The 26,852-nt window shown below is 41.4% G+C and overlaps 1 protein-coding gene across 3 annotated transcripts in view; it reads right to left on the reverse strand.

The window, feature by feature from the left end:
* The window catches only part of RASGRP3 (RAS guanyl releasing protein 3), a 112,539-nt gene that overhangs the window by 49,903 nt on the left and 35,784 nt on the right, over positions 1 to 26,852 (reverse strand). For all 3 annotated transcript variants that reach the window (XM_033176063.1, XM_033176064.1, XM_033176065.1), the window contains exons 3-11: positions 23,826 to 24,022; positions 22,395 to 22,497; positions 18,669 to 18,731; positions 17,974 to 18,105; positions 16,569 to 16,716; positions 14,607 to 14,780; positions 14,111 to 14,227; positions 11,270 to 11,545; positions 3,942 to 4,019 (exon numbers count right to left, since the gene is read on the reverse strand). In XM_033176063.1, coding sequence (XP_033031954.1) covers positions 3,942 to 4,019; positions 11,270 to 11,545; positions 14,111 to 14,227; positions 14,607 to 14,780; positions 16,569 to 16,716; positions 17,974 to 18,105; positions 18,669 to 18,731; positions 22,395 to 22,497; positions 23,826 to 23,895 — 1,161 coding nt within the window. In that variant the 5' untranslated portion in view covers positions 23,896 to 24,022. The remainder of the gene's footprint in view (positions 1 to 3,941; positions 4,020 to 11,269; positions 11,546 to 14,110; positions 14,228 to 14,606; positions 14,781 to 16,568; positions 16,717 to 17,973; positions 18,106 to 18,668; positions 18,732 to 22,394; positions 22,498 to 23,825; positions 24,023 to 26,852) is intronic.

Below are 26,852 nucleotides of genomic sequence, written 5' to 3' on the forward strand. Positions count from 1 at the left end.
TCTGCACCTTGCTCAACACGCTTAAGCACTTCTGACTGTTCTGCCAATCATTAGGTCTCTCTGGCCATTTTTGGTCAACTCGCTTTCTCCACAGATTTTTCTGCATTCTCACAAGACATTTGCACATAAAACTGTGAGGAAGATGGTAGCATAATGCATAACATGCTTGGACAACACAAGCACAGAACACAATCCCTTTAGGAGACCAGCCAAGATTGGTGTTCACTTTATATCCTCTCCATGAAAGTTTCATACAATGTCAACATTTTTGCTGGTGCACACATGCAAATCTATTTTTTTTCTATCCTTTCTTTTTAATTTATTTTTATAGAGGCTGGGCACAGTGGCTCATGCCTGTAATCCCAGCACTTTGGGAGGCCGAGGCAGGTGGATCACCTGAGGTCAGGAGTTCAAGACCAACTAGGCCAACATGGTGAAATCCCCTCTCTACTAAAGATACAAAAAACTTAGCCGGGTGTGGTGGCACGTGCCTGTAGTCCAAGCTACTTGGGAGGCTGAGGCAGGAGAATTGCTTGAGCCAGTGAGGTGGAGTTGCAGTGAGCTGAGATTATGCCACTGCACTCCAGCCTTGGAGACAAAGCAAGACTCCATTTCAAAAAAAAAAATCACATTTGTAGATATATATACGTGTGTGTGTGTGTGCGTGTGTGTGTGTGTGTATTTTAGAGACAGGGTCTCACTATGTTGCCCAGGCTGGAGTGCAGTGGTTATTCACAGGCACCATCCCACTACTGATCAGCACAGGAATATATATATATTATATATATATATATATATATATCCTGTTAGTCCTGTCCCTCTAAGAGAACCCTGACTAACACAATTATTTTCCCACTCCATCCCCCTTCCAGCTTCCCATCCTACTAAGAGCCACCTCTATCATTCAATAAAACCTCTGCATTCACCATCCTTCAAGTCCGTGTGACCTGATTCTTCTTGGATGCCAGACAAGGACCCAGGTACCAAGAAGGTAGGGTGTAAAAGGCTGTCACCCTGACTCTCCACTGAGCTGGTTAACACTTAGCCATCCATGGACAGCAACTGCTAAAAGAGCATTAACTGTAACACAACCCTAGATGTTGTCTTGGGGCCAGAGCCCAAAAGCACTCTCCCCGGCCCCCATGCTGGCACCCACTTGTCTGCATGTACCCCCTCCCGCAAGGGGTTTAAATGTGGCCACACCCCTGTCGCAAGTCTCAGTGAAGGGATCCAGGGAGCTCTCCCATCTCATCAGGACATGTCAAATAGGCTGACACTCCACTTAGAGAAGAGACAGACTCGGAAATGTCTTGTGTTTAGAGTCATAGGATTTCAGCACTTGGAAGGGACTTTCGAAAGCTTTTGCTCTTACAACAAATAAAAAGAGTTTTGTATATTTGATGGAAATATCTCCTAAAATTGGAAACAATTGATCCTGAAAAAAAACTAAAGTAAAACTAAAGGCACACAAGGCAGACAAGTGTGCTAAAATGGCCATTCCTATGCTGTTCCTGAGATGAGGGATGGTAGAAGCAGCACTAGGATGGAAGACAGGCCTGACACTGAATCCCAGCTCTCCAACTTAGCAGCTGTTTGATCTGAGTGAGATACCTACTCTCACCAGACCTAGTTTCCTTCCTTCCTTCCTTCCTTCCTTCCTTCCTTCCTTCCTCCTCCCTCCCTCCCTCCCTCCTCCCTCCCTCCCTCTCTCTCCCTCTCTCTCTCTCTCCTTCTCTCTCTCTCTCTCTTTCTTTCTCTCTGAGATGGAGTCTTGCTCTGTTGCCCAGCCTGGAGTGCAGTGGCGTGATCTCAGCTCAGTGCAACCTCTGCCTCCCGGGTTCGAGTGATCCTCCTGCCTCAGCCTCCTAAGTAGCTGGAACTACAGACACATGCCAGCAGGCCTGGCTAATTTTTGTATTTTTAGTAGAGACAAGGTTCACCATGTTGGCCAGGCTGGTCTCAAACTCCTGACCTCAAGTGATCTGCCTGCCTTGGCCTCCCAAAGTGCTGGGATTACAGGCATGAACCACTGCTCCTCGCCTAGACCTAGTTTTCTTAACAGAGTTAATAAGATAAATTGTGTATGATGCCCTGCCAGGCATTCAACAGCTGGAAGCAATTCTGGTGCCTAATTGGTGTCAAGAGGTGGAAATTCTGTATGCACACATACAACAGGGCTTAACACACCATGGCCAGGTTCATCATGACAAAACTACAGAATTAGGGAGAGGGGCTTACAAATTCCTTTTTGGTTTTCAAAAGCTTTGGCTTTCTTGCTAGCTTTAAAGAGTCTGGGTCCTCACTCCTACCATTGCGTGTGCCATATCATCCCGCATGGCTCTGTTCTGCAGTATTTCCAAGAGATGAGCCTCCTGAGACTGGCAGGAAGGCGAACATGCTCATGGAACCACATGCACTATTTTAAGAACAGATGCTACCAGCTCAACTGACTCAGACTCAAGTGCATGTCCTGCCAGGGCCAGAGAATGGCTCTCACTGCCATTTTGTCTCTTTCGGTCTGATGGTTCAGAATCACAGTAGGTATTAATAAACCTAGGGGGCATAGTGACTATGTTATAGAGTTCAGCTGGTAAGGATGAGATCTTTATAAGAGAACTGATCTCAAGATGTGATTATAAGAAGCAAGCATAGGCATTTTATTTTCAACATGTGAGCCTCAACTTCACTATAAATGTTTCTGTTTTGTTTTGTTTTGATTTGGTTTTTTTGAGACAGAGTCTTGCTCTGTCGCCCAGGCTGGAGTGCAGTGGCACCATCTCCGCTCACTGCAAACTCTACCTCCCAGGTTCACGCCATTCTCCTGCCTCAGCCTCCCGAGTAGCTGGGACTACAGGTGCCTGCCACCACGTCCGGCTAATTTTTTGTATTTTTAGTAGAGAAGGGTTTCACCATGTTAGCTAGGATGGTCTCAATCTTCTGACCTTAGGATCCGCCCACCTTGGCCTCCCAAAGTGCTGGGATTACAGGCGTGAGCACCATGCCCGGCCAACCTCATTATAAATTTTAAACTCATCCAGGCATTTTGTATTAGTGCAAAGCATAGCTAAAATATAATCCATCCACTAAAACCAATGAGTGGTGTATATTCAATAATGCAATTTCTTCAATCTCATTATATAAAGTTTATTTACTAAGAGTTTGCCATCTACTAAGTGAGACACTATCCAATGTGACATCCAAATTCTGAGTTGAATCAATGGTTAGTAGAGAAATTTGTAAATTATGATCAAGATATTTAAAATTTTAAATCTAATTTTATGATGAATGGAGCTTTTTTAAAGCTTGAAACAGTCTAAATGATCTTTAACATTAAGATGAGTTATTATTCTTTTCCTTTTTTTGGTCCTAGGTGTACTGAGTTCTTAGCAGGAACACAACCAACAGAAGATCAATTATAAAACAGAATATGACGTTCTTCCTCTTTATTAGCCTCTGGTTTGAAGACATAATTCTCAAACTGTCAGGGCTAAGCTGTCCCATTGATAAAATGGGAATAATGGCCGGGCGCGGTCGCTCGTGCCTGTAATCCTAGCACTTTGGGAGGCCATGGCGGGCGGATCACGAAGTCAGGAGTTTGAGACCAGCCTGGGCCAACATAGTGAAACCTTGTCTCTACTAAAAATAAAAAAATTTTAAAAATTGCCAGGCATGGCAGTGTGTGCCTGTAATCCTAGCTACTTGGCAGCCTGAAGCAGGAGAATCACGTGAACCCAGGAGGCGGAGGTTTCAGTGAGCCGAGATCACACCATTGCACTCCAGCCCAGGTGATAGTGCAAGACTACGCCTCCAAAAAAAAAAAAAAAGAATAATATCAACTTTTAAAATTCTTCCATTTTAGAACATAAAGCAACATTGTAATAGCCAATTACTGACAAAAAATAGTGAGTGGCACTGATCCTTAGAGAGAAAATAATACCTACCGATTTAGAATTTCTAGGCTCCAGCACCAGTGACAGTTTGTAAATATCATCTTCAGTGTGATAGAGGTCGAGGGAAAGCTATAACAAAATTAAAAGGGATAAATATGTTGGATTACATTTATTTATTTATTTATTTACATTGCTGAATTTTTGTTCAAGTTGGATGTTTAAGTTCACAGTCTAATACAGGAATTTGAGTAAATGCAGAACAATAAAAAGACGGCATGCAGAGACGGAAAATGAACTTTAAAAGAGAAAACGTTAATCCTGGTTAATCATCAGTATCGACGAGAACCATCAACTTAATTCCTCAGCGATATTTACTGAGCAGCTCCCAGGTGCTCAGTGCTGAGTCACAGATGAGGGCTACCTGATGTTTCCAGGCTGGAAGCGGGGACAGATGCTAACAATAAGACTTGTAAATGTAATAAATGCTGCCTTTGAGGTTTGATTAAAGAACTGTGGAAATAAAGGAGCAGTTAACTAGGCTCCCATTATTTGAGAGCATTATGCTAAGTCCTAGTGAGGCAAGCTGATATAAAATCATTCCTTGCCCTCAAGCGCCTGATAATTTATTTGAATAAATAGGGCCTGAACCTAAAAAGGTGTGTTCATAGCAATAAAAGGCAGCACATGCTGAGTGTGAAGTAGTTGCCCCACTTTAAGTGTTCCAAGAACCGGTCAGAAATCAGGGAGGCAGCATAGTAAATACACGAGGGCAGAGGCTGTGTAGTCAGGCAGGGCTGGGTTCAAGCGTGGAGCCTGCCACTGGCTAGCTGTGTAACCTTTAGCAAGTAATTTCCTCTCTGACACTCAGTTTCCACATCTGGAAAATGGAAATGATCATAAAAGTCCCTACTGAGTTGGATTTGTATCAGGACCAAATGAAATAATGCTTGTAAAGTATTTCACACAGGACCTGGTACACAGTAAAATCTCAAGAAGTGTTCTTTTGTAGTGTTAATGTTACTGTGTTATTATCGTATTTGTTATTTGTTATATTATTATTATGCATAGGGGCCACTGGAGACAGAAATGATCAGGATGGATTCATGGAGGTCCTTCTGAACTGGGGCTTAACCAGGAGGACTGGGACTGAATCTGGACAAAAGAGAGAGGAAGATCATTGCAGGCAAGGACAACACAGATCCAGATTGGAGAACGTGGATAAACTCTGGAAAGCCTTACAATGCATGTTCTCACTCACCTAAAACAGAAGTCCTGAGGTTAAAATAAGCCTGAACAATTCCCACCTACTCCTTTAAAGCTAGAACACTCCATGGATCACATCACTTCCCCGGCCATGAACATAACCAGTGCTGGCTCCCTTCTTTGACCATGTAGGAACGAAAAATGTTCTTTAACATATTTTATCTAACGTGTGTATGAGAGTGGAGTGAGGGGAAAAAGAAAGAAGCAGGAAGCCAGAGAAAACTCAAGAGGTGAAGATGTTTTCAAAGATTCCTTTTCCTGTTCTACTTCCTTTAAAAAAGTTGGCATCATAAAATTTCATTTTCAAGTCATTCATTCAACAAATATTTATCACTAATCTACTATGTGCCAGGGACTGTTATAGTCACTGTTCTAGCAGCTGCTTGAATGTAACATTTAAATTAAGGACTTCATAATCAGGTCACGTTTCTTTTACCTGCACTTTGTCACAAAGTTTTTTTTCTAAACAAAATAAAACTGATTTAACTGTGAAATTTCCCCAGTATCATGTCAAGATCATGACAATCCTGCTTACAAAGAAGAGACGTCCTATTCACCTTCCCCTAAACAGCAATCACTCCTACCTCCCGGGCTCTGCTTTGTTACAGGAAAGGAAACCTCCACATGTCACAAACAAATGCCTTTGGGAGCCATTCCATTATATAAAACGAGACCATCCTGACTAACACAGTGAAACCCCGTCTCTACTAAAAAATACAAAAAAACTAGCCGGGCGCGGTGGCGGGCGCCTGTAGTCCCAGCTACTCGGGAGGCTGAGGCAGGAGAATGGCGTGAACCCGGGAGGCGGAGCTTGCAGTGAGCTGAGATCCGGCCACTGCACTCCAGCCTGGGCGACAGAGCGAGACTCCGTCTCAAAAAAAAAAAAAAAGAGTAAAGTAGGATGTCTAAAAGGTACATTTTGATAGAGACACTGGTACCACAATGTCTTATTTGGAAAACAGTCTTTGCAGATGTAATTTATTTAGGGATCTTCCCTCTTAGCGCCACAATTAAAAAAAAATTGTGATGATAAATGGGACCTGACACCGCTCTCTGTTAGGGAAGTCACAGGGAGAGGTGTGGTTTGTGATGAACATCGCTACTCAGCAATGAAAAAATTGCTGTCAGCCTAACGTTGGACCTTGAGTTGCCAAATCTTCTGATTTGTTCAGAGAAGCCAGAAATCTGGAGTTTTAGATAAACTATCCCAATTTTTAAACACTGGGAACTAACAACAACAAAATGTTATGATTCCATATAGACCAAATAAAATACATCAGCCGTGGGCAGTTGTCTACTATTTTGTAATTCCCACAACAGACAACTGCACCAGGCTCTCAGTCTCATGAAAACGGGCAGCACCTCTGTCTTTTGCACCTCTGTATCCCCTGTCCCAGCTTGCAGCCTCGCACTGTGAAGGTTACATAAAGAGAGAAAACCAAGTGACTCCTTCCTTCTGAATTCCTTGTTATCAGGAGTTAGTGCAGACTTGGAGGAGCATGTTCCCTTCCTCCTGACTCAGCTTCCAAGTCCTATGATCACTGGCACCAGCATCTGCTGGAGATGAGATGACAGCAGCACTACCACTGCCAACCAAGAATCCAAATTAGCCACACACTAAGGCGGGGAGATTCTCTTTCAAGAGAAACAGAACATCCTTGGGTATTTCCATGTGTCAAATGGATAACTGGCTCAGCGATGGAAATGTTTTGGTAGTCTCCAAATACTTGCTCTCTGCTTATTAGTAGTGTGAGCCTGGGCATGCAATTAACCTTCTTGAGTCTCAGTCTCCTGATCTGTGAAATGGGAATCATAAATAATAGCTGCCTCCAAGAACTATGGTGAAGATTAAATGAGCTAATGGGTGTCTGACTAGAGTTTGTTTAGAAGGTCACAAATGCAGGGTTTGGCTTCCAGTCAATGCACGAGTCAAATGCCACTGTGCTTATCCATGAATGTAAAGCTGCCGCTTGGGGCTACTCCTAGCATCTCTTCTTTCCCAGCCATGATTCTACTTCCTCTCTCAGATCTCCTCCGGGCTTTATGGACCTGCCCAAATAATGATCTGTTCTACTTTCTACACACCTTTTTTATAATATGGGCTGCTCATCAATGGAATTTCAAGAACACTTGCTTTTGTCAAACATATTTTGAACCTGGCTGTTTTTTTCTGACAAATGTTCCGATCCACTGTTTCAAGTTGTTGCATTTACCAACCTATCCTTTCAGCAAAGCTGGTTGCAGATTCAGTCTTCAGTAGGATCTACATTGGCTTGACTGTTTATCATAAAATAAAACACACCTGGACATCAGACTGCCTCTACTCACCATTTTTGAAACTCTTCTTATTCTTCTTCTTCTTTTTTAAAAATGAGACTAAAATTAAAAATACAGGGGCTTTCCAGTTATTTGCATGTACTCAAAATGGTAAAAGTAACTGATAGGGCTAAAAATACCATGAAAAGATTCAGACTATTTCATACCCCATGCAACAGGAGCATCAGCTTTTAAAACTCCTGGTTACATGAATTGGGATATAAGGGAAATGTCCTCTTCAGATATTCCCCGAAAAGAGAAACAATACGAATCCCAACAGTTTGGTGGCGTGGTCCTCCTTCCCTCAACATGCCTGCTGCCACATTCAAGGGGCCAAGGATACAATGATAAAAATGACAAACAAAGCTCCTACCCTCATAGATTTTGTCCTGTAATTACTTCCTTTACTGCGCATCATGAAGACGGGGAGAGAGCGGTATTAATTAATTTTTACAGACGTGAAATAAATTAGATGTCAGCAATGTGCCCACATGAGAGAACAAATGTCCATTTGAGGGGAACCTGGCCCAGGCTGCGATGCAGAAGGTTACCCCCTGTCCTTTGTAAATCTCAGTTTCTTCTTTTGTTTAAAAAAGAAAAAAAAAAAAAGGAAGGGGCAGGGGTGATGTTACATCCGCAGCCCGGCCCAGGCTGCACTGCAGGGTGTGTGTGAGAATTTACTGAGGAAATGTATGTGAAAAGTGCTGTGAAAATTGTAATCAACGATTACAGAAAGTTAAAGCACTGCCCTACAGCCTACCACACAGAGTAGGCATTTCATAATTGTTGATGAACTTAAGGGTTCTCTTTTTCTGTCCTCCAGGGCTGTCCATCATATACAGATGACCTCAGCTGGGGCCATGTTTAGATGAAAACAATCACTTCAGGTGAAAATTTAGAGTCCTGGGGCAAAATGAATCACCCCTTCTAATGCTGGCATGTGGATGCCTTCACATGCATTGGGGCAGCTGTGGTCAGCCATATGATTTTAATCCAGATACGTGTGTGCTTCATAAAACGGCCACTGGGCTCTAGTGACCACAAGATAGAAGCCTCCTCAGTCCTCATGTTGAGAAGATTAACTCCTCAGGAGTCAGGAAGAATGAATGTATACTGCTATGCACTCAACTTTCTTCTTGGCTATGTGGGGAGAGAAAGGATCTCGGCTTGAAGTTTGGTGACTCATACACAGGATTGTGCTATCGTGATGAGCTATCGGGCTGGTACTACAGAATCAAGTTGACTCTGGGTTCCTTATTCTCAAGACTCCACCGGTTCTTACATCTAGAATCCTGGAAGTTTAAAGCTGGAAAAGACCTCACAAATGAGCATGAAACACTTATTTTAAAAAAGCCAAAGTCAAGGCTCTTAGCAAAGAGAAAAAGCCAAGCAACTGCAGAGGGAAAGCTGAGCAAGGTCTCCCATCTAGGATTCTGCCACTACACTGTGCTACCCAATACTGCCCTTACTAAGTACGGCGCTTGATGGCTTCTACGTTTTCCTTCAATATGAGAGAGAGAGAGATTCCTCCCCAGCAGAAAGGAATTTTTTTCTTAGCCTTTATTTCTAGAGTTCAGATTTTTTCATGTGTACTCCTGAAATTTTATTGAAAATCCTTCAATATTTCTCTAAATATCTCTTTGTCGTAATGTTGCCTGTTTCATTTATAACTCAAATTAATTTCTCTACCCCATTATTATCTTTTATCTCTATGAGAAATTGCCCAAGGGTAGGCACCTGCTCTCTGAAGTTGTGCTTGACATCGTGGACAGCTTGGACACAGACACTGGAAGCCTAGGCTCCACATGGAGATGGGTCTGCAGACATCACCTGCGGCTGTGGGTCTGCAGTCTGATTGGGGCTGCAACTCTGGTCACTCATTCATGGAAACATATATACATGACAAATCATTAATAAATGCAGGTGCTTCATACACACCTTGGAATACTATGCAGCCATAAAAAAGGATGAGTTCTGTCCTTTGTAGGGACATGGATGAAGCTAGAAACCATCATTCTCAGCAAACTATTGCAAGAACAGAAAACCAAACACCACGTGTTCTCACTCATAGGTGGGAATTGAATAATGAGATCACTTGGACACAGGAAGGGGAACATCACACACCGTGGCCTATTGTGGGGAGGGGGAAGGGAGGAGGGATAGCATTAGGAGATATACCTAATGTAAATGACGAGTTAATGGGTGCAGCACACCAACATGGCACATATATACATATGTAACAAACCTGCACGTTGTGCACATGTACCCTAGAACTTAAAGTATAATCATAATAAATAAATAAATGCAGGTACTTGAATTATTGTGAGTTGTGTTCCCCGCCACCAGTAGAGAAAGTCTGCATATTTACTATTTGTCACAACAACTCATCTGAAACAACAACAGAGAGCTGTGTTTCTGTGTGTTTGGCCACTTCTGCTTTATTTGAAGGGTATAGCTAGCATTATTGCCTACGCTTAGGGGTTTATTCTTTGGTAAACAATTACATGCTCTAGGAACAGTTTGTGAGAAGGGTGAGAAACCACACTCCTATTCCAATGCAGCAGACCTAGGGGATTTAGGCTCTCAGAAATTAAGAGGAGTTATTGGTTTCATTTTCCACAGCCATACAAGGAAAACAGTTAATTCAGTATTGCAGCTGAGTTTCAGATGCTACAGTGTTATAAACCCAAACAGGGAAGTTGTACCTCTACTTTTATTTAAGGAAGGGCGAGTGAATTTTGTTATGCCTCTTCTTCCCACAAAGAAGCAGCCAGTGGGAAATGTTCTCTTCTATACACCTGTTGTGTCTAGAAGTTCTAGGATGCGGAGACCAGCTAAACATGTGTGCCACAAATGCCAAAAAAGTATGAGTGGCAGGTGAACTTCTTTTTCTAAGCCACATCCCTCCTAAATACAGCATGCAGTTCATTTACTGAGTTCCTAAATATGCCAGGAACTGTGAGAGGTGCGAGGGATATGATATTACGTAAGGCAGGTAAACAGAAAAAAATTGAATTCAGAGTGACTCCTCCTATAGTTAAGGAAAATATAAAGTGCCAGGGTGACGTGTGACAGATGCGTGACTGCTTTGGAGGGGGAGAGAGAATGCTCCAGAAAGACAGGCTTTTGAATTTGAACGCACCATATGGATGGGGATAGGATTCTCCAAGAAAGTGCAAAGGCCAGAAAGCAGAAGGCAGCATTTCTTGGAGTGCAAAGTATAAGAAGTTCAGTATTTCTCAAAGGCTGGTAAAATGTGGGAGAGGGTGATGGCAAAGAAGGCTGGGCTGACGGTTGGAGACTGAGTCTTCAAGAACCTCGAATGCCAGTCTGTAAACTACATCCTGAAGGTTTGGGAGGTTCATAATGGGAAGAGGGGGATTGCAGAGAAGGTCCTTGCATCACTCCAGGCTTCAGCTAAAGCAGTGCAGTGAGGATAAAGAGGAGCAGATGACTGGAGGACACATAGAAGGATGTGATGAGTTGGACGAACGTGGTGAAGGAGAGTGAGGGCTGAGACAGAGTCTGGAGGAGCTTCTCTAAGAACTCCAGAAGTGGAGCCATACGGCAGAGAGTGGGCCCCTCTGAACAAAGGTAGATTTCTTTGCCCCAAGATTTGCTGGTTATGGAAAATACTAATCAGGGTTCCTTTTCCCTTGTCCTATGAGATTTCCTCTCATCTATTGACTCTGAAACCAATTTTCCTCCAGAATGAATTGCTGGCACACATCTTCCTATGCCTCCTGGAAAGAAAGGTACAGAAGAGTTACAGAGCCCAAACTTGGCTCCTTGGAACTCACCGTGAGCAGGTTGATCAAATCCATGTTGGGTTCTAGGTGGTGAGAGGCATTCTGCAGGGAGACTAGTTCACTCAGGGTAACGGAGAGCTGGTGCATTTTCACAATGTTCACTTTGTTCTCCTCCGTCCAGTCTGGGAAAATGACATGGACTGCTATCAAGTCTTTCAAGTGTACTCCAAGGATGGGGATTTTGAAGCCATCGCAGTCGGCAAAGGCCTTGCGGTAATTGCAGTAATTACCGTTGGAGGAGACCAACTCTGTCATTTCATTCCAGTTCTGGGAACAGATGGAAAAGTAGAATTTTCAAACAGCTTTTTTCCCTTCTGTACACCCCCAGGCCCTGCAATGTGTGGCTAGGAAATTCCTCAGCTACTGAGAAAAGTATCACTTGCACCAATGTTGCTACAGGGAAATATTAATCAAGAAAAAGAAAGTTAGAAAACGTACTAGGCCTGGCTACGCATTGAGCAGCTGGTTCCATTTTGCTATAAAATGGAAATAACCTACATGTCTGCCTACCTACTAGAGATGTTGGGATATTAAATGACATCATGTATTCTCAAGTGTTTGGGAATTTATGAAAATATTACTGTCCACAAATTCAAGCATGTCGAATATTAAAATTTTTTAGTTGTTCCAAGAAAGTTGCATTCCAGATATTACTTGAGGTTAATCTGGGACACTGTGGGGTAGGGAAAGTTGCAATGCGTTATGAGATAACTGTGGTTCTATATTCTGCCTAACTAGAAGGGTGACCTTGAACAAGTCACTTCACTTCTTTGGGCCTTGGTTTCTTTCTCTGTAAGTAAGAGAAGTTCCAATAAATAATTTTAAAAGATATACGGGTAGTTCTCCAAGCCTCTATAAGCTTCTATCAGATTCTTATTCTTCACAACATTTAAAATTTGTTTTTGCCTTTTACTTGAGATTTGGTACAAAGCTAAAAGAAAATGAAATACTTATTACCTAATAAGTTCCATTATACTTGGAATGAGTACAGAGTTTGAGGTCAAACAACAGTACTTCTGTGGCTTACTTCCTCTTGTTTATATGGACAAGTTATTGTTGGTTGCTTCACAGCAACTGGGCATGGTCTTTCTAGTAGACCCCGATTTTAATTAGTCTACTCTCTCCCAAAGCAGCCCTTGTGACTCAGACAGAGCTATTTCCATTTCCAGGACCAAGAATGGGTTCTGATTTATCATCAGAGTAATTGCATCCCTCTAGTTTGTGACTGGTTCAGGAACTCAGGATTAAGCCAATCAGTACATTGTATTCCTCTGGCAACTGTTATTGGTCCAGGGATGGGCTTAAGACCTGAGTTGGCTCAAAAGGTCTTTAATTCTATGCGTGAAGAGTTGAAGTGAGAAGTCTTCCCTATCTTCAGCTTTCATGAACAAGGGAACATAATTTTTCAGTTGCTACAGACAGCCCAATTAGGAGAAAAACCAGTTTGATGAAACAAACAAAAAAAAAAACTCTCTAATACTCAGAGGCAGGTGGAGCCCCTGAGTCAGAGGTCTGATCAGACCATGCCTGCTCTGTCTCTGGACTTCCAGGTATGTCCCCCAGAGTGGAGTGCAGTGGTATGATCCTGGCTCACTACAGCCTCGAACTCCTGGGCTCAAATGATCATTCCATCTCAGCCTCCCAGATAGCTGGGACTACAGGCACACACTGCCACACCTGGCTAATTTTTTTTTTTTTTTTTTTGTAGAGACAGGATCTAGTTATGTTACCCAGGCTGATGTCAAACTCCTGGCCTCAAGCAATCCTCCAACCTCCACCTCCCAAAGTACTGAGATTACAGGTGTGAGCCACCACGCCTGATGGACAATACATTTCCTGATTGTTTAATTGCTGTAGAAGTTTTTTTATTTTAAACTCACAGCTAAAAGTGTCCATATTGAAATAACAAAGTGCACTCTTACGTGACAATCTTTTCATGGATGAAATGCTCTTTTTTGCTCAAGAAGAAAAAGAACTATCATGTCATAAAAATAAATATGGCAGAAAGCTCAGTTTGGAAAATGATCACTGTTTTATATATATATATACATATTTTTTTTTTCATGACAATTTAGTTCTAAATCTGAGGATTTGTATACAAGACCTATGTCTTCCCCTTTCTATCTTTTGATGTGCCCAACACAGTGTTATTAATAGAGTAGTAATTCAATGACTTTATTTCAGGAGGTAGGGTAGGAACTATTTCTGTCTTATTTACTTTGTGTATCACAGTGCCTATCATATAGTAGGACCAAATAGATACCTGTTGAATATGTTTTTTTTTTTTTTTTTTTCCCTGAGACAGAGTCTCCCTCTGTTGCCCAGGCTGGAGTGCAGTGGTGCGATCTCGGCTCACTGCAAGCTTCGCCCCCCAGGTTCACGCCTTTCTCCTGCCTCAGCCTCCCGAGTAGCTGGGACTACAAGTGCCCGCCACCACGCCCAGCTAATTTTTTTTTTGTATTTTTAGTAGAGACGGGGTTTCACTGTGTTAGCCGGGATGGTCTCGATCTCCTGACCTTGTGATCCACCCACCTCGGCCTCCCAAAGTGCTGGGATTACAGGAGTGAGCCACCATGCCTGGCCACCACTGCAATATGTTAATGGTATGTCAAAGCATTCTTCCTGGGACACTTACCAACACCTCCAACCTGTTTTTCCAGGTGAACTCAGCTGGTGTGATTATTCCCTTTCTACTTTGTCCCCATGTATAAACTACCACAAGTTTAAGAGGAAAACTTTCCCCCTCTGAGTGACATTTGTTAGGCATATACTAAATCTGAACAATTTACAAATGCATTTTTTTACTTTTAAGTAGGATCAAATCTACTGTACCTTTGTAACTTCTGAAGAAAGATGAGAATGCGTCTCTTTGAGGCGTGAAATGGAACTATGACTGAGGCCTCCCACCACTGCCATCAGGGTGTTAAAATTTTTGAGCTGAAGGAGCTTCTGCAATAAAAATGCATCAATGCTTTTTAAGGATTTTTAAATTAGTCTAAACTTTCTGAATTACAAGTACATTTATGCACAATTTTAATAACAAGAAGCTAATGAAAAAATTACATCAATTTAAAATGAAGCACAAATAGAATCCGAGAAATATATCTATTACTTCACAGAAAAATAGCTACGTTAAATGCTTCTAAGCATTGCTTTTTGAAAGCAATCTTCTTGCATGGCAAAAATACGATTTGTTCATTAGACATCAGCGAGTAGTTTAGTTGTCCAGTGCTCTTATACTGTGAACACCACGTTTCCTCAAGGACTTTTCTCAACAGAGTGAATGAACATCTAGAACTCAAGAACCCAGTCTGATTACCAGACATACCTTTGCAACATTGATAAACTTTGTGATGACTTCTGCCCTTTGCTGGGGGGTTGGTTTGCTAAGAACCATCAATTGGACCCACTTAGAGATTCCGTTAAATAAAGCTATCGATCTTTCCAAAGTTGGATTATTCTCCAGGCAGCCATGGATGACATAGCTTTGGTAATCAGTGAACTAGGAAAGGAAGATTCAGAGATTCTGAATTATAATGGAGTCTTTGTAAAATCAGAAATTAGAATATTATATAGAAGAGGTTTCATAACAACAGAATAATTTCTTTTATTTCACATTTACAATGGCATCCTAAAAGTTTGAATATACATGTGTCTTTAAAATATTATTTTGCTGCTTTTCAAACCCCACTACTCACCCCATGCACAGACACCCACTACTACACATCACAGCTTTGGTGGGAGGAGAAAGAGGCAAGATTCAAAGTTGTATTCCAATGAGTTCAAAATTTACTGGGTCATAAGATCCACCTGTGGCACTTGGTAAAATACTGGTTCCTGGGAACACCCTAGGTGTAAACAATCACTATCTTCAGAGGAAAAACCAAAGAATCTCCTTTTTTTTTTTTTTGTTTTTTTTTAGACCAAGTCTCACTCTGTTGCCAGGCTGGAGTACAGTGGCGCGATCTTGGCTGACTGCAATCTCCGCCTTCAGGGTTCAAGCGATTCTCCTGCCTCAGCCTCCTGAGTAACTGGTACTACAGGTGCAAGCCGCCACGCCTGGCTAGATTTTTTTGCATTTTTAGTAGAGATGGGGTTTCGCCATGCTGGCCAGGATGGTCTCGATCTCTTGACCTCATGATCCGCCCACCTTGGCCTCCCAAAGTGCAGGGATTAAAGGCGCGCTGGGCCAAGAATCTCCATTTTTAACACACTGCTGGTGATTCCAATCAGGCAAGTTAAAGATACAATGGTATACAATGAAGAGGAGGAAATGAACGCAAATATAATGATTTCAAATTAGCATCAATTGTAAAGTTGTTTCAAGAAAAAAGAAGACAGAGGAAAAAAAATCAATTGAAGTAAGGCTGCTCTTTAGCAAGACAAACACATTTTCAGAATGTTAGCATGGATGTCAAAAAATACATATGAGCTTTCTATCATATAAACAGTGCAGGGGACTCCCTCCCATGGCCTGCCTGCGGGGAATCGTTAAGGTACTCTCTAAGTAGGATTACTTAGTGAAAGAATCAGTCTTTCAGAAATTCATCCTTCTAACCAAGACAGTCTTCTTTGCAAGCAATAATGTAATTCATTCTCCGACACCTTGGAAAAGGAGAAGGAGGAGGCGCGACTTCCCCAGAGCTTGGCGAGACAAAGCAAAGTGGTTGGCTGATTGTGAACCAATGTGGAAAATGTTATCATAACAGGAGGATAGAGAGCAGGAGGCTAAGAAATCACAGACCAGAGAAAGAAAAGGGGGAGTTAGAGAAGGAATGAGGCTCCATCAAGATGAGTAGGAAAGAAAAGTTTAATTCAGGATCTCTATCTCTGGGAAAGAAACAACCTGATGTTGAGACTCTCCTTAAAGTCTACAATTCCTATTTTCAACCTACACCCATAATTAGCCATTTATACAAATCCGAACCTAACTAAATATTTTTTCCCAAAAACGAAGGGCCTAGCAAAACATGTTCACTTGGGAGAAGTCAATGGAGCTAAATCAACCTTGAATGGTTAAATCTCCACTGACTATTTAGAAAAATCACGCTTTAATCCTATGAAAGGAGACATTGAAAATAGCGACAGAAATATAGCTCCTGAGCCATAAAATAAAGACAGGATAATATTTATCTTTGGTTAAAAGGGATTGTTCCTGTGAATTAAGGGCACTTTTCCAGCAGAGCACAGTGATAGAAGCTGCCAACACTTCAGAGTATGAAAATGCAGCTCTTGGGGAAGTTGGCATGGTGGTTGTTATCCTTGGAAGAATAAATGTCAAGTTTCTTACTGAGATCCTTCTAAAAGATTTATGCTCCAGAAAAGTGAGGTGCTCAGCCAATTCAATGGGCTCCAGATGGTCAAACAGCAGACAGGCTTTTCCCTTCTTGGATACTTTTTTCCTCTGTGTGACTCTTCTCATCCAGTCATAGGAAGGACTATAAAAGAAGAGTGAGTCCGGTCAATGTGTTGAAAGCCCATTTCACTCAATGGAAGTTATTAACCTACTGACTCTGTAACTCTTGGCTTGCTTCCAGGGGCTTGTGCAAAATACATGCCCTGTCTTTCATATTTGAAGAGAAAACCACTGACCAATTGCCAATAGAACATAAACTTGGAGTTGTTTTTCCAGACAGAGTAGGTTTTGCACTGATCCATCCAGAATCTCTTACTTAGTCTCTTTGTGACCAGCAAGGTCTGGATCATAAAGGAAAGGTCAGGGCTAGTATATAAATTTGGGAGTTTATCAGGATATAGATGGTGATTTAAGGCACATGGAAACCACTAGAAGCTGTGGTTCTCATACTTTAGTATAACATGAATTATCTGAAAAGCTTGTTATAAAGACAGAGGCCTGAGCCTCACTGCCAGAGGTTCTGATTTATTAGGAATGATCTTGAATAATATGTATTTTCACCAAACATCCCTTATAATTCCCGGATCATTCACTATTGATTACTATTGAAGAAGTATTCAATAGTAATCGACAGTGGAAAACAGAGATGCCTAACACACAAGAATATACATTTGCAAGATGGATAACCATATTTAGGATCATCAAATAGTCTTCCCTGTGCAAAGTTACCTAGTTGATATGAAAGTGGCCTAATTGCACCAGTTACCTAATAACTGAGCTAACCAGCTCCTGACATCTATGGTCAACTACCATAAGGTTGTTGTTCTGAGGCCAACCTCAGCAGCACCATGGTACAGAGCTTCTCAAGCTTGCATGTGAATCACTTAGGGATCTTTAAAGTGCGGATTCCAATTCAGGTTTAAGGTGGAGCCTAGAGGCTGCATTCCTAATGAGCTCCCAGGTGATGCTAATGTTGCTGGTCTGCAGACAACACTTTGAGTAGTGAAGGCATAAGAGATGTTAACTAGATTCAGACTCAGTAACTAATACCGAGCGTCTATTTTGTGCCAAATGCTTTCATGCACTATCTTACGTCCTTATTGGATGTTCATAATAATCCCATGAGAAAGGTACTGTCCACATTTTACAAGTAAAGAAACTGCAGCTTGGAGAGATGAGTTGTGTCCAATACGGCTTGTACTCACTGCAGCAAGGCTTTTCTCACAGAAGCAAACCTAGATTCAGGAGTGGGATGGACTCAGGAAAAGTGGGGTGATCACTACTTCCTCCCCTAAGCAGTGGACTCATCGAGTGTGAAAGACGTTGGTGCCACTCTTACATGCTGGATATGTCGATGAGGCTGACGTGTTTTTCATATCCTAGTTGACTAGCTACTTCCCGGAATTCCTCAGTCATACGAATCAAACCAAGATCCAAATTAAACTCTGCAGGAAATTTCAGAATCCAGTACCTGAAAGGCATCAAATATTTTTGGCAGCTGGCATATTTCAAGTTGGATATCTATGGAAATGATTGTACCATTTTACAGACTACATTTAACACTGAATCCAGGACCATACTTCAAATTAGCCATCTCCTGTCTCCAAACCCCCATCCATCACATGGAGCCTCTCTCTGCCCTCCTTCAATCTAAAACCACTCCCATTCATAGCCTCTCTTTCAGTTGAGAGGAAACCCTTCCTTCAAGTCATGGTGAGTAGGTGGGAATGGGTGTGGTGAGGGAGTAGAAGAAAATAAATCCACCCTTTCTAAGAGCTGTTTCATTCCTTAATCACATTTACTACTACTTAATCTCTAGTCCAAAAGATAAAGTTTCCCCCACCCCACCCAACAGAGGAGGGCCAATTTTAACAAAGTTGGTGGGAGGGGTATCAGAGTAGACTCTGTTGTCAAACTAGGTCTGCAGCTTGGGAAAAAGGTCAACAAAAAAAATTGTCAACAATTGCAGAACTAGAAACTACAACCGTGCCAGAACCAGAAGCTACAAGAAATTAAATTTGTAAATGTATTTACCTTATGAAGTAGCAGATCTTTAACCGAAATTCATTGCAGCTTTCTCCAGTGGCATTTCGATACGTAAACCAGTTAAAGAAAAAATTCGTGCACCTCATTTCCTTTACACACACCTGCAGCTGTGCCCTCAATGTATACCAATTCCTAATAAGAGGACCATGCTGGGGACATTTGGGGTTATGAAGACACTCAAATACAGAGAGAAGTGGCCTCTGATGACTTCGACACTGAACAATTAAAACTTGATTTATTACAGCTCTGGAATATATTTTTTTGGTCTGAAGGAGAAGCCAGTTACAGGATTAGTTTTGCCTTCCTCCACACTTAACTAATAACTGCCAATTGTAATTACAAATAGACTGGCAACTATACATAATTAAAACTGATAGTACAGAGAAACTATCTATTTTTATTTTTATTATTATTATTTTTTGAGACGGAGTCTGGCTCTGTCACCCAGGCTGGAGTGCAGTGGTGCAATCTCGGCTCACTGCAAACTCTGCCTCCCGGGTTCACGCCATTCTCCTGCCTCAGCTTCCTGAGTAGCTGAGACTACAGGTGTACGCCACCACACCCGGCTAATTTTTTGTATTTTTAGTAGAGATGGGGGTCCACTGTGTTAGCCAGGATGGTCTCGATCTCCTGACCTTGTGATCCACCTGCCTTGGCCTCCCAAAGTTCTGGGATTACAGGCGTGAGCCACCGCACCTGGCCGAGAAATACTATTTTAACCAAAAAGATTTTGTATTTAGGATTAATGCCTTATACAGTTATGCACCACATAACGACATTTCAGTCAATGAAGGACTGCATATATGACAGTGGTCCAATAAGATTATAGTGGGATTGAAAAATTCCTGTTGCCTAGTGACATGGTAGCCAGCATAATGTTGTAACCCAATGCATTACTCATGTGTTTGTGGTGATGATGGTGTAAACAAATCTGCTGTTGTGTGAGTCATGTAAAAGTCTAGTATATACAGTCATGTACAGTATATGATACTTGATAATGAGAATAAATGACTTATTGGTTTATGAACTTACTATACTATTTTTTGTTGTAATTTTAGAGTACTCCTTTTACTTAGGTAAAAAAAATTAAAAAGTTAACTGTAACACAGCCTCAGCAGGTTCTTCAGGAGCTATTCCAGAAGGAGGGGTTGTTATCATAGGAGATGACAGCTCCATGCCTGTTACTACCCCTCAGACATTCCAGTGGAATAAGAGGTGGAGGTGGAAGACAGTGATATTGAGGATCCTGAGCCTGTGTAAACCTAAACCTAGGCTAATGCGTGTGTTTGTGTCTTTGCTTTTAATAAAAAAGTTTAAAAAGTAAAAAAAAAAAAAAAAAAAAAATTAATAGAATAAGTTTGTAGAATAAAGATATTAAGAAAGAAAATATTTTTTACAGCAGTACAATATAGTTGTGTTTTAAGGTAAGTGTTATTATAAAAGGATTAAAAAGTTTTTAAAGGTTTATAAAGTATAAAAGTTACAGTGGCCGGGCACGGTGGCTCAAGCCTATAATCCCAGCACTTTGGGAGGCCGAGACGGGTGGATCACGAGGTCAGGAGATCAAGACCATCCTGGCTAACACGGTGAAACCCCGTCTCTACTTAAAAAACACAAAAAATTAGCCGGGCGAGGTAGTGGGCGCCTGTAGTCCCAGCTACTCGGGAGGCTGAGGCAGGAGAATGGTGTAAACCCGGGAGGCGGAGCTTGCAGTGAGCTGAGATCCGGCCACTGCACTCCAGCCTGGGTGGCAGAGCGAGATTCCGTCTCAAAAAAAAAAAAAAAAAAAAAAAGTTACAGTAAGTTAAAGTTAATTTATTATTGCAGAAAGAAAATATTTTTATAATTTGGTGTAGCCTAAGTGTATGGTGTCTATGGTGTCTATGAAGTCTACAATATTGTACATTAATGTCCTAGGCCTTCAAATTCACTCTCCACTCACTCACTGATTCACCCAGAGTGGCTTCCAGTCTTGCAAGCTCCATTTGTGATAAGCGCCCTATACAGGTGTACCACTTTTTATCTTTTATACTGTATTTTTACTACACCTTTTCTATGTTTAGATACACAAATACCCACTATTGTATTACAATTGCCTATAGAATTCAGTATAGCGACATGCAGTACAGGTTTGTAGTCCAGGATCAACAGGCTGTGTAATATAGCCTAGATGTGTAGTAGGCTACAGCATCTAGGTTTATATAAGCACACTCTATGATATTTGCAAAATCATGAAATCATCGAATGATGATTTCCCCATCGTTATGCTATGCGTAACTGTATAGGTACTCTAATTTCTTCTTTAATATTTGAAAATGTCATTTTCAGGTATATTAATACTCAAGTTGTGTTATTTACTTGTAACTGTATTTATTCATACTCTTTTAAACAAATATTTATTGAGCTTGTGTATATGCCAGGCACTGTGGATATAGCATGAGCAAGGAATCCAAAGGGAGGAAAATTTATAGAAATGTTGATTCACAGGCGGTCTTCAAGTTTCCCATATTAAATGTTACTATGCCTAAATATCCCTTTTTACTTGTGTCTCATGCACTGGTGGCCATGCTAAGGGTGAGAACACTGTTGGTGGGTACATTCTCTGGACAATGTCTAGATTGCCAGGAGTATGGCCAGACTGAGCCAATGCCCTCCATCCTTACCTATGTTCTACACTTCAACAGTGGATGCATATGACCCTTGGACCACTGGGAGTTAGGATCTTGCTCACTTCCATGGACCTTATAGACTCTCTAATATCCTTTTCTGCTCTGAGGTTGTGAGGAGGATGAAGAGAAGTGGAAAGTGGAGGAAGCTTGAACTGAACAGGTGGACACCCCACTGGCTCCAGAAGCCTTGGCAGGCCCTAACAACACTTGATGGTGCCTCTCCCTCTAAGGCGGTGCCTCTCCCTCTAAGGCTCCCCCTCCCTGTAGCGGTTCTCACTCATCTCCAGGGCCTCATGGGCTTAAAGAAGGCAGAGACTGCAGGCACCAACATTAGAGATTGTATAATAAGCATTGGCCCTTAGGGAATAGAACCTTTTACGAATGGGAAACTGCATCTTCAGTCATTTGGCTTTCAACCACTTTTCTGGACTGCATGATGTAGAGAAGTGGTAGACTGCTAAAAGCCTTCATTATGGAATGGTGTTTCTAACCATGCAGGATTTTTTTGCTTTCATTTCACAAGAAAATCTAACATTAGTATTAGTCAACAAATTATAATAAGCCTGCTAGAATGTTCATTGTGTCTTGGCAGCAAGAAAGATGTGAAAACTAAATTGATGTTTGTGCCCAAGCGAGAGCATATTATTTTGGCTGTATTTCCATATGATTAAGCTGCATCCTCTATGCCCACCATTTTGCCATCCCAGAAGAAACAAATTTGGTCTTGAATCATTGTTAAATATTCTCTCGTTGTTCTAATAACAGAAATGTTTAAGACAAGTTAGAAACATCCAGCCCACAGTTCCTGCTTCATTTTACATCTTAGTGATTATTTTCAAGTACAGCCAAAACATCCAGATGGAGAGTCAACTATCTGGTCTATCATCCAGATGTGTTTCGTCTAGACATCTACATATATTCGCAAAACAGCTGGATAACCGAAGACTATTTATTCATCTTAATTTACTGGCTTTGGATAGACACTCTATCTAAATACAGAGCTTGATTTATGGTTGTAAAAATTACACAGTAGTTGAAAAGATATATGCAGAGAAGTTTTTCTGCCAATTCAGTGGAAGATAAATACCATCGGTGCATCAGTAGAACTATTCTTGGCAAGTAACTATTATTCAGTTCTCCATTGTCATCTGTTAAAAAAATAGAACAAGAAGTGAGGAGATAACAGTGCTACTCTTTACTTTTTCTAACATCAATAGAGAAGCAATAGTGTCATAGTGTCAAAAATTTTTCATAGACAAATGAATTTTTTTTTTTGGAGACGGAGTCTCACTCTGTCACCCAGGCTGGAGTGCAGTGGCACAGTCTCGGCTCACTGCAACCTCTGCCTCCCGGGTTCAAGCGGTTTTCCCGCCTCAGCCTCCCAAGTAGCTGGGACTACAGGTGCCCGCCACCACGCCCAGCTAATTTTTCTATTTTTAGTAGACATGGAGTTTCACCATATTGGTTAGGCTGGTCTTGAATTCCTGACCTTGTGATCCTCCCCCCTCAGCCTCCCAAAGTGCTGGGATTACAGGCGTGAGCCACCACGCCTGGCCGACCAGTGATCTTTTACCTCCTACTTTGGCTAGTATTTCCTTGCAAGTAAAGGTGGGTAGGTCTTACCCTTCCTCTGGTCTACAGTTGACAGATTTCATAAACAAAATTCAGAACAATCAGTTAAATTTGAATTTAAGAGAAACAATGATTAATTTCTTTATTGTAAGTATGTCCCTGGCATTATTTAGGTCATACTTACACTAAAAATGTTTGTCAGAAATTCAAATGTAACTGGTCATCCTGTATTTTATCTGGCAACCCTGCTCTGGTTTAACTCTGGTTTCTATAGTAATCAATTTAATAAATAACTACTCCCATGTGGGTTGACTTTCTTTGTGCAAGGGATAACCCAATATGCTGTGGTGGATACGAAAACAACAACACAAGGAGCATACAGCTGTAAAGTGTATAATCTAGTAGCAGATATGATGTGTTTGAATGTAGAATGCAGTAAATTGTGCTATTCACATTCATCTGAGTCAAAAGACCACGAAACAATTATAGAGGCATTTGCTATGTGCTATAAGGAATTACAATGGGATGTGAGATGGGGGAAAAGGCAAGCAGCGTTCCTGACCAAGGAAACTAGGAATGGTACTATGAACATCTGAGAAGGCCCTGAAGCAGAATTTCAATGAAGGGAATATGACCAGTGGATGGTGGTAGAAAGGCACAGGGAATGTTCCAGAAACATTAAGTGGACAGTTTGACTGGGGTATGAGCTGTGGGCAGTAAACGGAAAGAAATGTGGAGGGCAGTGAAGCTGGAGAGACAGACTGGGGTCCATCCAAAAGGCCTTAAATACCAAGGTACAGAGACTGAACTCTGTTCCACAAGCAACTTGCCTCTGAATAGAGGAATAGAGGAAAGTGAGAGCATCGAGAGATCCAAAAGAGATGAAAGGAGAAAAGGCTCGTACCAAACATCTCAATGCAAGTGTGCAGCAGTTCATCTAATGTTGCTGCTTTCCCAAGGCCACTTGATCCCATGGTTATTTAGCCGTTGTCAAAAAACCAGAGACATTTTCAGCATCAGATAGACCATCTCCATAATCATGCAAGTCAGTGACGTTAGTGCCTAGTGGTGACCTGTCCTTAGTTGTACTTCAAGAAAACTCTAAAAAAAATTAAAAATGTAAAAAAACAAGAGAAAGTTATTAGACTAGAGTTTAGAACCCCATTAGAGCATCACTTTCCGACCTGAAAAGATAATGACTTCCATAGACAGTATCTTTCTACAAGAAAAGTATCAGTGACTGAGATTACATCAACCTTTAGGATGCCAAAAATACCTACTAAGCTGTTCCTGGGGATGGATGGTGCTTGGAGACCATGGAAATGTTCCCTGTTATATACCATTCCACTTCACAACTGAAATTTTTTTTTTTTTTTTTTTTTTGAGACGGAGTCTTGCTCTGTCTCCCGGGGTGGAGTGCAGTGGCCGGATCTCAGCTCACTTCAGCTCACTGCAAGCTCCGCCTCCCGGGTTCCCGCCATTCTCCTGCCTCAGCCTCCCGAGCAGCTGGGACTACAGGCGCCCGCCACCTCGCCCGGCTAGTTTTTTGTATTTTTTAGTAGAGACGGGGTTTCACCGTGTTAGCCAGGATGGTCTTGATCTCCTGACCTCGTGATCCACCCGTCTCGGCCTCCCAAAGTGCTGGGATTACAGGCTTGAGCCACCGCGCCCGGCCCACAACTGAAATTTTTTAATGCAATGTTTTATACTTTCCTCATATCTTTTTTTTTGTTTTGAGACAAAGCCTCACTTTGTCACCCAGGCTGGAGTGCAGGAGTGCAGTAGTACGATCTCGGTTCACTGCAGCCTCGACCTCCCAGGTTCAAGCAATTCTCCCACTTTCGACCCCCTAGTAGCTGGGACTACAGGCACACATCACCACTCCTGGCTTTTTTTTTTTTTTTTTTTTTTTTTTGTAGAGATGGGGTTTTGCCATGTTTCCCAGGCTGGTCTTGAACTCCTAACCTCAAGTGATCTACCTACCTCAGTCTTTCAAAGCACCAGGACTACAGGTGTGAGCCACTGCACCCAGCCACCTTTCCTCATCTTCTTAAGTGATAAGATATTCAAGAATATTATAAATGTTACTTGGTTTAGTATTAATAAAAGAATATGTAAGAAAAAAATTTTAGATGCAAATATATTTATAAACATTATCCTCAGTGATTCATAAATATTCAACAACTATAAAAAATTCTACTTGCCTGAGAGTAAGATTATTCTTTGCAGTGGTAAAAATACTACTGTTAATTTATTGAACACCCATATTATGTACTATGTACCATTCCAAATGTTTTGCATATATTGTCGAACTTGACCTTCACAACAGTGCTGTGAGGTAGTAATTATTATTCCCAGTTAACAGATGAGTTGATGGGATTCACAGTGATTTAGCAACTTACCCAAAACCATACAATTATTAAGGCCTAGAATCAGGACTCCACTATAAAATAAAGCGTCTGTGTTCCCTTTCTTCTTACTACTTCTACAAGCATGGATATCACAAACCATCATAGTTTTGCCTGCTAATCTAGTGTAAAGGGTATCACTCCTCCACATCATCTCAGAAAGAAGATGTAAGGCAGGTTATCTGTTACAGAGGTAGAAAGAATATGTGGGGATGACAGCTATCCCATTTGCCAGCACTGTCATGTGGAAAACATGATTGACAATAGCCTCTTATAGTTGCTTACACTCAAAAGCATCGCTGCTGGGTAGACATCATCACTTGATTTTACAGAGTAGGTCCTTGATGCCAGGTCCCCACAGGACTTGGAGCAGGAGGGAGGCTGTCATAATGTAAGACATTTATCCACTTTAGATATTTTAGTAGGTAAATGCAGCCATTGAGGATTCATCTCATGAGCTGTTGAAAGTCAATGTCTATTTTACTCTCGAACTTTATTTATTCAACTGGCAATCACTGAGCACCTGGCCTATGCCAGGCACTTGGTTAGGCATTGAGGCTGCCAAGATGAACAAATCATTGTCCCGTTCTTACCTTCAACAGGCTCATAGTCAACTTCAGAAAACAAACATGTGAATGAATAGGAAAAAATACCTAATGTCCATATGATGGTTGTATTAGTTCAGTGAGACCACTGGAGTGACACTGGAATGAGTCTGTTCACCAGGCACATAACTCTGGGGGGAAAATGTTTGCCCTCTATTCATTCTGTGAAAGAACCAGATTCCTGTGCTGAAGGTACCATTCTTAGAACATAAAATAAAGGGTTATTTCAAGTGTTCAATAAAAACAGCAGAAACGCTGGATCAAATGTTCTCCCAATTCTGCTGCTCAAATGATTTGTGAAAGCAGATTATTAAAGTCATCTGGAACTAACTCTTTTATATCTTTCAACAAAGTTACCTTACCGGTAAGGCCTTTCCTGCTCTATTTAAAACAATGCACCTCTCAGCTCTCACCCACCTCTCACTTGGCATGTCCTACCGCCCTTCCTGGATTTATTTTTCTTCATAACACTTAACACTATCTGACAAACTATATATTTTACTTGTCTATTTGTTTTTCAATCTCTATAGTGCCATAAACATAAGCTCCAAGATTGTAGAGATTTTTGTGTTTGTTCTCTGGTATACTCCTTAACGCCTAAGGTTTTGCTTCTCACATAAAAGATACTCAAAAATTATTCACTACATTAATGAACGGGTGGATTAATGGATGAGGAAATAAATATCATGAAACTTGTCACAGGTTTGTCTTTGAATATGAGTATATTTATGTGAGTGTGTATAGATACCATATATTTTTAAGAGACTTTTTAAAGTTTGTTTACTAAATCAGCTTTAAGTAAACATCACTGGAACAAAAATTTCTGCCAGTTTTCTAAACTTAATATAATCGCCTATATTAATCATGAGAACTTGCCTTTTCCAAGACATTCTGGGGCAGAACTTCTCTGATTCCTCT

The sequence above is a fragment of the Trachypithecus francoisi genome, unplaced genomic scaffold (assembly GCF_009764315.1).
Source record: "Trachypithecus francoisi isolate TF-2019V2 unplaced genomic scaffold, Tfra_2.0 Lachesis_group17, whole genome shotgun sequence".
NCBI classification, from domain to species: Eukaryota; Metazoa; Chordata; class Mammalia; order Primates; family Cercopithecidae; genus Trachypithecus; species Trachypithecus francoisi.